Source organism: Ixodes scapularis, unplaced genomic scaffold, assembly GCF_016920785.2.
Source record: "Ixodes scapularis isolate PalLabHiFi unplaced genomic scaffold, ASM1692078v2 PGA_scaffold10__122_contigs__length_95168666, whole genome shotgun sequence".
Lineage (NCBI taxonomy): Eukaryota > Metazoa > Arthropoda > Arachnida > Ixodida > Ixodidae > Ixodes > Ixodes scapularis.
In genome coordinates, this window is record NW_024609836.1 from 7,887,441 (window position 1) to 7,898,065 (window position 10,625).

General features: G+C 47.5%; 1 protein-coding gene across 2 annotated transcripts in view; it reads right to left on the minus strand.

Moving 5' to 3' along the window:
- Nucleotides 1-10,357, minus strand: part of LOC8028451 (protein-cysteine N-palmitoyltransferase HHAT-like protein) — a 54,050-nt gene extending 43,693 nt beyond the window's left edge. The window contains exons 1-3 of one of the 2 annotated variants that reach the window (XM_029973240.3): nucleotides 10,097-10,357; nucleotides 2,478-2,587; nucleotides 1,714-1,781 (exon numbers count right to left, since the gene is read on the minus strand). In XM_029973240.3, coding sequence (XP_029829100.2) covers nucleotides 1,714-1,781; nucleotides 2,478-2,587; nucleotides 10,097-10,167 — 249 coding nt within the window. In that variant the 5' untranslated portion in view covers nucleotides 10,168-10,357. The remainder of the gene's footprint in view (nucleotides 1-1,713; nucleotides 1,782-2,477; nucleotides 2,588-10,096) is intronic. The other variant, XM_029973239.4, reaches the window with a different exon arrangement.
- Nucleotides 10,358-10,625: the final 268 nt, after the last annotated feature.

Consider the following 10,625-nt stretch of genomic DNA (forward strand, 5'->3'; position numbering starts at 1 on the left):
ACTGATGACGTCACCAGTGACGTCACTGATGACGTCCCCGGCATCCGCATCGTCATCATCACTGATGACACTATAAGTGACGTCACTAATATCTGCATCGTCATCATCGCTGATGACGTCATCAGTACGTCACACGTCATCGGAATCCGCATCGTCGTGGTCAATGATGACGTCATCAGTGACGTCACTGATGGCATCATCGGCATCGTCACGTGACCCGCCCCCCCAGGTCACTTGACCCCTCGCAGTTCCCTTCCCTCTTCCTCCTCAAGAGCTGCGCTCTAATTCGGTGTTACAGGAAGTTGTAAACGGCTTTCACTTTTTTTTTGGTCCTTACAAATTTGTTTTTAAACAAGCATCGAAGGCTACACTAATATGGTCTATGTACGAAAGTTATATGGCCAGGGGGACATAGTATAGGGGGCTAATAGAATATTTGCTAAATACCCAAAGCGCCCCTGCCCGCATTCAAGGAATCATGGAAACGGTGTTCCTTCAGCTCCCTAGTGATCGGTAATTTCGACCAATTCCATGATTATGCAGTTTGGAGTGTAATTCGGAGTCACCCTGACTAAGCGTCGTATAGAGCCCAAGGACCTGTTAAAATTTCTCGTCAATGTCAGCTCTTACATTATTATCATTTTCATACAGCTTGAAAGACGCTGAATAATAAGTTAGAAACGCTAATAATGCTATATTTAGTATCCCACCTTGAACGCAAGGTGCGATACTAAATAAATCTACAGTATTTTCCAGTTTATAAGTTACACTATTGCATAAGCCGAAACACCTATAAGTGGCTGTTTTCATGAAAACGTTGGCACTTAAGTTACACAATTGCATAAGTCACTCATAGTTATGAAGCACTGTGAAGGATGGTGCGCAGCAAAACTTCATCCACGAACATTTGCAACCATGCTTCGAACCGTCTTCAGATTGCCGGAAGAGCAGGCCATTGGCAGGTGCTCTGCCGCTCCTCCTTTGTCGAAAACGTTCACTTCCACAATTAAGGTCCATACCAAAAAACCAGGTTTAATATTCTCGATTGAACCCGGTAGCACGCTGCAATAAAAGTGGGCCGTTTCCAGGTAGCACCCAATAAGTTGCACCGGTCATTGTACCTGCTCATTGTTTTAGTTACGTCTTCCGCTCCTTGTTTTCGTCGCCAGTTACACACTTGCCACTGCACAGCAAGCATGTAAGATAGCAGGCTGGATGCTCGGCAAAGAAAATACAGTGCACGATTATCTTCCGCGGCGGCACCTTGCCACAAACAAAGTGTAGCGAAGATTTTCTCGCATTTCTGATAAAAGTCACAACATGGTGCAGCTCGCAAGGGACCGGCAAGAGACAATCTAGGAGCCGTCCCCATCCGCACACGTGTTCAAGACCACGGGGCATACAACTAAGCTTGCATGAAGACCCCAATCCGACACCACAGGGCATACAACTGCCAAATGGTTGCGAAGCCCGGGCAAGCTTTTGACACCTTGCCTGGCTTCGTTCAAATTCTTCTTTTTTTTCTACTGTCGTCTGCCATAAAAAAACAAATTACAAAAAAAAAAAAAGAGGGCAGAAAATAGCAAGCTTGCTGCAGGGTCCCTTCAGCGAACATTGCGTAGTTAATTTACATAAATTCCCAACCACACAATCACCATTTATAGAGATTTTTTTTTTTTTTTTTTTGCCGAGCTTTGGTGCATAGATACATGCCTTATCTCTCCAGATACCGTAGGATCCGTCAACAAAGTCCCTGGGCACAACCTGAGGCAGAGTGACATCTGAAAATAAAAAGCAGCAGCCATTAACGTCTGAACTACCGTAAAATACCGGGCAAGCGCCCACTCAATCTCTGGAAATAATGGAAAAAAAATGGGGGATAGGCGCTTGTCCGGCTCTGAATTTTACATATACAGTAAATGTATTCTGCGTATTTTCTCAGATCTTACAAATTTGGTAATGGGCGCTAGAATGGGCGGATGCGTGGTATTCTACGGTAAGTACATGTTTATACCACTTAAAGGTGGACTGAGCTCCAGAAAAATCTGTTTTGTCAATTAAGTGCCTGGATAACACATGTATGTCATGCAAAAATATTTTACCCGAAAAAAGAAACTTTAGAGGAGTACTTCCATCGTGAGAATCATTTCAAGGGAGAAGTGACTGTGAAATAAGCTTCTACGTCGGCACGTCGTTGAGAAACGGAAGCACGAAACGCAATTATAAAATAGAAGATTACCACAATACTAAAAATGAGTCTCGCAACCTATATATTGCGGTAAAAAATTTCCTTACTTAACCAGCCTGCCTGCACCCTTGCATTAACTTCATTAATTTTTTCCAGAGATTTTTATTTCTTTATTTACATGATCTGCCTGGGAACTGTAAAAAAAAAAAAAAAAAAGCTTAAGATAAGTAGGGTCCCGGAAAAAGAAGAAAAAATGCACTGGGCCTAATAAATGCCGCGTTATACTTACTCGTGGAACTTGTTGCAAAGCATCCCAGTGCATAGAGTACACCCCCAATCCACACGAGCCAATGGAAGACTTGGTCCAAAACCAAGAGCTTTGCCACGAGAGGACTCTGCCTGCAAGAAAAGATACCATAGTGTTATGAAGACACGGAAAAGAAGTTATTCCTGCCAGGAGCTAGCGAAGTGGGGGCCGCAAAGATGGAGTCAAGGAATTAGACATCTGGTGTGCGGAAGGTAGAACGGGGAGATTCGTCGGACAATGCTCTTTCAAAAAACACGCTTGATGTCCAGTTTGAACTGAGTGACAAACTGTGAATATTGAGAAATTTAAGGGAGGGCCACATGAAGGATTGCTTTCAAGGTTCAACCTTACAAACAGTTTTTTTTCAGAGTTCAAAATTAACACAAACCGCTGTCCGCACCTTTCAATACGCTAGTGATCACAAAACTTCGGCCAAAGGTTGGTACAAGCTTTGTGACCAGTAGCATATTGAAGGGCTCTGCCGCTGTTGACCACGGACCTTGACGCAATCCTGCTATTCACATCAACGGAGCTGAGTTACTAATATCACAGCGTCTGCAGGCGCTAGTGCCTGCGATACGAGTCATGCCATCCGGCGTGTTGCTGCGAAGCTATTCCGGTGAACTGACCCAAGTTCAAGGCAGGGTGGACGTCAGCGTGCAGTTCCATGACAAGAAGGCCGTGCTGCCATTGTTCGTCACCGGAGATGGGTCGCCTACACTACTTGGACGCAACTGGATTCGGGAGCTGGGCCTCAACTTCTCTGATGTGGAGGTAACTGTTCATTCTCTTTCTGACGTCAGAAGTCTTGTTCAAGAGTTTTCTGCTGTGTTCGAGGAACGGCTGGGTGCTTTCAAGGGGCTCAAAGCCAGTATTCATGTTCCGGAAAACGCTCCACCGAAGTTTTTTAAGCCGCGTCCACTACCTTTCGCACTCAAAGATGGAGTTGCACAGGAGCTTCAACGTCTAGAAAGGGAGGGCATTATTGTACCAGTCAAGACGTCCGCCTGGGCTGCACCCATTGTTCCTGTTGCGAAGAAGGATGGACGTGTGAGGATTTGTGGCGATTTCAAGGTAACCGTGAATCCGGTGGCCACCCTGGAAAAGTACCCGATTCCCAGAATCGAAGATCTGTGGGCCACGCTGTCTGGGGGTAAGAAGTTCACCAAGTTGGATCTGAGGGATGCTTACCAGCAAGTGATTCTTGAGCAGGACTCTAGAAAGTATGTCACCATTTCCACACATATGGGGTTGTTCCAGTACACCCGCCTTCCTTTCGGAGTGTCGTCCGCTCCGGCTATCTTCCAACGGGAGATGGAAAACTTGTTCCGAGGGCTGCCGCACGTCGCTGTGTATTTTGATGACATCCTGGTCACCGGCGCGACTGACTCGGATCATCTGCACAACCTACGTTCCGTTCTCAAGCGCCTTTTTGATGTCGGACTGAAGTTGAAGTTCGACAAGTGTCATTTTTTTGTGCCGCAGGTTGAATACCTTGGGCACATTATCAACCAGGAAGGGTTGTCTCCAGGCCTGGGCAAAGTCACGGCCATACTTCATGCTCCTGCTCCTCGCGACGTCAAGCAGCTTCAGAGCTTCCTAGGATTGATTAATTTCTACAGACGCTTCCTTCCTAACCTGTCTGAACGCCTGCGGCCACTGCACTTGCTTCTTACTGACGGGAAGAAGTGGGAGTGGGGAAAAGACCAAGAAGAGGCTTTTACCACAAGCAAGCACTTGATGACGTCCGCTCCGGTTCTAGCTCATTTCAATCCAGAGAAGCCGGTGTGTCTAACTTGTGATGCATCACCATACGGGATCGGTGCAGTTCTGGCGCACCGTGAAGCCGATGGCCAAGAGCGACCCATTGCTTTTGCATCAAGGAGTTTGTCCCGAGCAGAACAAAACTACAGTCAACTTGACAAAGAGGCATTAGGCTTGGTCTACGGGGTGGAACGGTTCCACCAGTACTTGTGGGGGACCCCTTTTCAAGCTTTCACAGACCACAAGCCGCTGCTGGGATTGCTGAGTGCTGACAAGCCAGTTCCTGTCCACGCGTCACCTCGGCTTGTCAGGTGGGCTCTCAAGCTTTCAGCGTACAAGTACCAGCTGACCTACAAACCAGGAAGGAATTTAGGTCATGCTGACGCACTCAGTAGACTTCCATTACCTGGGAGCAACGTTGAAGAGAACGTGCCGGCCGACGTCTTCATGCTACAGCACGCATATCCGAATCTTCTTTCACCCTCCGTTGTGGCTCAAGCCACAAAGAATGACCCTGTTCTGGGACATGTCGTTCTCGCTGTTCTCAGAGGAGAGAACCTTGCACTAGCATCAGAAACGAGCCCTTTTTGTGCAAGGAGTTCAGAGCTTAGCCTGCATGAGGGTTGTTTGCTCTGGGGAGCACGCGTGGTGATTCCAAAAGTCCTGGGTCTGCTTCATTCCAGTCACCCAGGCATCGAGAAGAGCAAAATGATCGCCAGAAGTCACGTCTGGTGGCCGGGTATCGATAACGACATAACCCACCATGTGAAGAGCTGCTCGATTTGCCAAGCTCATCAGCGGGCTCCACAACCAGTTCAACAGACGCCCTGGCCGTTCCCCCGGAAGCCTTGGTCCAGGCTTCACATTGATTTTGGAGGGCCATTTATGGGGCATACTTTTTTGGTCATTGTGGATGCTTTTTCAAAATGGGTCGAAGTGTTTCCTGTCTCGTCAACTTCTGCAGAGGCTACCATAACAACCCTGCGAATGGCCTTCGCTCAGCACGGTCTACCAGATCTGATTGTGTCAGACAATGGGCCTGCATTTGCAAGTGAGCAGTACTTGTACTTTCTAACATGCAACGGGATACGCCGCATGCTCGTGCCGCCATATCATCCAGCGTCAAACGGGGCAGCGGAGCGTGTTGTACAAACCGTGAAGAACAAACTCAAGAAAAGTGGCTCTGGGGATTTCCAGACTCGGATTTCCAGATTCTTGTTTCATTACAGGACTACTCCGCACGAGGTCACGGGCAGAGCACCATGCGAGTTGTTGACGGGAAGGATGTTCAAGACGCCGTTGGATGTCCTGCGTCCCAGCCTCCAATCATCAGTGCTGCTCAAGCAGCTAAAACAGAAACTGTATACTGATAAAGGCTGACGACAGGGACCGCCGCTCAACCCTGAGGAGAACGTGTTCGCCAGGAACTTCCGCCAGGGTATGCCCTGGGTGCGTGCTCGAGTCGTCGGCGCCACAAGTCAATCTTCAGCGCAAGTCTGCCTTGAAGATGGCACACTGTGGCATCGGCACGGTGATCACCTGCGTTCCAGACCGACCGACGCCCCTACAGCAGCTACGACCGAGGCAGAGACGTGTCCTCCTGTTGGTGCTGCAGTGCAGTTGGAACCGCAAGGATTAAATACGAGTGAATCTGCTGGTGCTCCCGGCACTCTGTTCGAGCCAGGCGAAACAAGCGTGGGTGCAAGCGACAGTGTTGCAAGCACTGGGGTAACTCCTCATCCTACAAGCATCAGTCCACCCCAGCTGCGCCGTAGCACAAGGACTAGGAGGGCCGTGCAGCGGTACTCCCCTTAGCTGTTGCTTGTCTTTGTACCTTAGAGGGGAGGACTGTTATATTCCTGGCTCGCATGTAGCGCCACAAGGTCTCCTGGTGGCCTGATGTCTGGAAGTGCGGCTCTATATTAAACAGGGGGCCACACGGCTCCCTCAGTTAGTGTTGTGTTGGAACCGAACTGCGTCTGTCATGCTTCCGCTTCTTGCCGCCGACGCACGTTGGCCGGTTGGTTGCGAGGTCGGTTTACACTTGTAACAGGAGCCAGGCACGTAGCAAGGGGAGGGGGTGCCCACAGAACCCCCCCCCCCCCCTTGAAATCTTTCGTTTTGCTGGGGCCCCTTCTCCCCCCCTCCCCCTTATACAGCATTTTGTCATTAACAGCCCCCCCCCCCCCCCCCCACGAATCAGAATCCTGGCTACGTGCCTGCATGAAGCAGCTGTAGCTAAAGCACCCAGTACATTGATGCTTACATGTTTATTGCACAATAAACAAGCACATTGATTACCTAGGCCTGCAAAAGCACATATGTGTGCTTGTGGGTGGGGCACTGTTGTAACGGGTAGGAATAGTGTTATTACTGTTATGCAATCAACGTAGCAACATGATTCTGACCTAAAGAAGAAAAGGCTAGTTTTAAACTTTGAAACGTTACAGACAAAATCCAAGTTACATGTTATGAACTCTACAAATTTAAAACTTTGAAAACCATAAGATGAAAACACTTACACAGAATGACGTACCAACTTACATCCAAGTTAAAAAAAAGGTTACAAATTTGGCTATGCATTAAGGTTAATGCACCATTGTCTCAGCTCTGTCTTAGCAATATTAAGTGACTGCAAACTCAAAAGTTCATCTGGCAACATGTTATAATAATGTGGAACAAACAAAGAAAGCCGTACCCTTTTACCGCAGTTTGTGGAAACCCTTGGCAGAATGAAACATTATATTTTCCTCAGGACCCTTTGCTTTTTTAGCAGTTGTTTAAACTTGCATTTGTAGTAATTATGTACTAATATGATAAAGATATGCAATTTGTCAACTGGCAAGATCCGTAGAAACCACACCTTTAGGTCAGTTTCGAGTTCAGCAAATTTAGTTCCATACGCAATGTTTCGCAGAATACTATCCCATTTTCTTTTTTTCTAATACCAGCAGGAACCATAAACCGTTATACCGTATCGTAGTACAGACTCCCCCCCCTTCCTGATGTGAGCTATATCTAATATGCGCATCGGTCAGAAAACAAAGGCGGTGTATATAAGCAGATATTGTTCGTAGGCGTCTTGCCAGGTAGTCAATATGCGCTCCCCATGAGTTGTTCATCGAAAAGCATGCCCAGATACCTTGTAGATGGCTTGTATTCTAGTGGTGCGCACCTGAAGTTTTGACAAGTGGATAAGTGAAGGACTAAGGGGGCCGAAAACCATTATAATTTTGTGTGCGGTATGAAAGCCCGTTAGTTTTGTTTTATTGATGTTTACAAAAATTTGGTTGCTAGTGAACAACTCCATTAAGTGGAATATGTCATTTTGAAAACATGATGGAGCTTCGAATTCATCATTGCTAGGTAAAACCAAACCGGTATCGTCGGCGTACTGAAATACCGGCGAGGAAAAGTGAAGCCTCCCGATTTTATTAAGGGGCCCTGCAAAGATTTTCAGATTAAAAGAATTGGCATTTCATCATTTTTACGTTGTTTATCGTGTCCCGGAGGATAGAGAAAACATTTCCTTCATTAAAAAGTGTCACGATTCCACTGCACAATCGCAAAGCAAAACTCTAGCTTTTTCCCCCACCTGCAGCCGCAAGTGGCAGCCAAAGGAACTATGGCGAGAAGATTATGCGACCTCGCTCGGCTCTAAGGTGCAGCATAACGCCCGCTAATCTCAGCACAGAGAGGGAGAGGAAGCGTCCTCCGAGAGAGCAGACGGGAAGCTACACGGCACCCCGAATTACGTGACTTGGAGGGGGACGAGGTGTGACCCTGAAGACCGAGAGTGAGTTGAGGGGTGCCAAAAATGTGAATATTTATATATTTTTTACGCAACAACTATGCTCTGTTTCACGTTGTGTTGTACCGCAGGGAAGGCTATAAGCGCGAGCTCCTTGCTCTAGGGCACATCTCGGTGGCACAAGCTCTCGTGCACCAAGGGCAGCTGCCAACACTATGAGCTCGTGCTTCGAGCCTTCGCTGCGGTACAACATAAGGTGAACCGGAGTGTAGGACATGCAGGCGAAATCGGTTTTCTGTTCTTTACTTCAGAAGTGTCAGAGGGCAACTTCCATGAATTTTTGACCGAAGTCCGGAAATCGTCGCACCCCCGCTTTAATGTGGATGTTTAAAAAGAGAGGTCCCGAAATAAATCCTTGGGGAACAGCGTGCATAAGTTTAACTAATTTACTCTTAACATCACCAATCTTTACTAGCTGTTGACACTCTGAAAGGTAGTCACTCAGGAACTAAAAAAATTAAAGAAGTTTACAAATTTCTGTAATGCGAAACTAAAGCGCAGCTCTTGAGAAGTAGGAGAGAAGGGTACGGAAAGGAGGGTATGCCCCTCCCCCCTCCTCTGGTCCTCGTCCTACCATCCTCTTCCCTCCTCCTCCTCCTCCCCTCCTTTCGTTGAATGTATTCATGGGTTATGTGAACGAAGTCATGTGACGTCATTTTCCCCACTAAATTTAACAGGAAAACTGAATTGGTGTTGACGTTACGCGACATCAATTTCCCCGCTAAATTTAACAGAGAAACTTAACCCACTAAATTTAGCGGGAATATTGACGTCACGTGACCTCAACACCAATTCAGTTTCCCCTCTAAATTTAGCGGGGAAAATGTGACGTCCATTGATGCAAAGTGTGCGGTTATGCTGACGCCAACGCCAACGGCAACGCCGCTCAACCCGGAAACGGGCACCTAAGAGCTGCGGTCTAAAGCGGGCCTCTAAAATCCATGTGCTCCAATTTATGTTACAAGCAACCCGTGGACAATTGTATCAAATGCCTTTTTGAGGTGTTGGAAAAGAGTTGGCACAAAAATTGTTATGACCAATATTTTCGGGGGTGTGATGAGACAGGTCTTTCAGTAAAGATTATGTGTGTGTGTTTTGGCAAAAGCGATACTGGGAACAACACAGTAAAGAATACTTCTCACAGAAAGAGGTCATAGTTCTGAAGGCAAACTTTTCCATAATTAATAATTACATTGCAATTACGTAATTACAGATGTAAAAGTCGTGACTAAGAAAATACGTGCACAATCTGCTGAGGGGGTGGAATTTTTCGCGATGATGACAAAACGTACCGCATCGTTGTTGCAGTGGCAGTGTGAATGCAACAGCGATGTGGGGAACCAGAGTTGCACCAGTTACGGCATGAAAACTGTAGACAGTTTTTGCAGCTGGGCGAGGCGGAACATGTTGCGAGGAAAAAAACTTTCCTCCCATTGTCCCTTTGTCTTTTTGCGCTGTTTCATCCTGCTCGTAGCGTCAGACCATCCGGAAAGTGTGCTCCGTGCGAAATCAACCTCACAACAATGTGACCTCGATTCACGCGCCGCTGCTTTAAAGCAGTTTTATCCGCGCGTTTAGTCGCCTCAAGGCGAGCGCGGCGATGTCCAAATAAAATACCGATGTGGTTGAAGGCGCTAAAAAAGAAAATTCGAAAAGAACCTCGGTAGCGGCGGGCAGAGCCGCGGCGTCAGGTAACAGCAGACGATTTAATAATGGCCTGTTCCGTTCTAAGTATTGGTCATTGATAGGAAGAGATGGGCAGGGTGTCATTTTCGAATGCTTGACCTCCAGCATGTGATCGCTGCCTTCCGTCGTACTTTAGATGTGCGTGCACCTGAAGCACCTCCCTGCTGTTCTCATCCTGCCAATGACTATGGTCACTCTGGTTCGCGCTATTTTTCAGTTGCGCAGCCTTGCTCTAGATGCTGCTTTTGTTTTGTTTTTCAAGTCGTTATATCGCCTCACGCTGCAGAAACCGTTCAGTGGAAACTCGGCGAGTTTGCGAACGTAAGTTTCAAACACTCACCCTTTCCGCGGTGAAGCTGTCTGGGTTTCCGACGCAACAGGTCGATCAACTGTTTCACTGTCTCCACCCATGTCGGAGTATCATAAACTGAATGTCAGCACAACCATACAGTCACAAAGTACCACAACATGAGCGTCGAGTTTTAACTTCACGTCAATAGCGAAAACACCATTGAATCTGACCGGCGATACGTCGAGAGTGCGCACGCATGCGGACGCCCGCGACTTGCCGCATTTGGTCCATATTTGGTCCGTTTCTTTCGCTTAGCTCTGCTAGATAAATCGATGAATCATGAACCCCTTAAATTAGGCGGCTACTTGCGCCACCTAGCCAGGAGCTCTAACACCAAAAGGTAATCTTTTTCGTTTACCCTTTTTTCAGTCTTCTGCCTCACAGGTAGGTGGCGCCAGCAAACGGCTAAAAGTCAAGCGCGATTCGCGTGGGACGAGCGCCTTCCAGGGGGCCAAGGCGGGCCCACTGTGTGTCCCTTTTTTCGGTCCCGTTCCGGTTCAGTTGTGCGGAGCAAAAA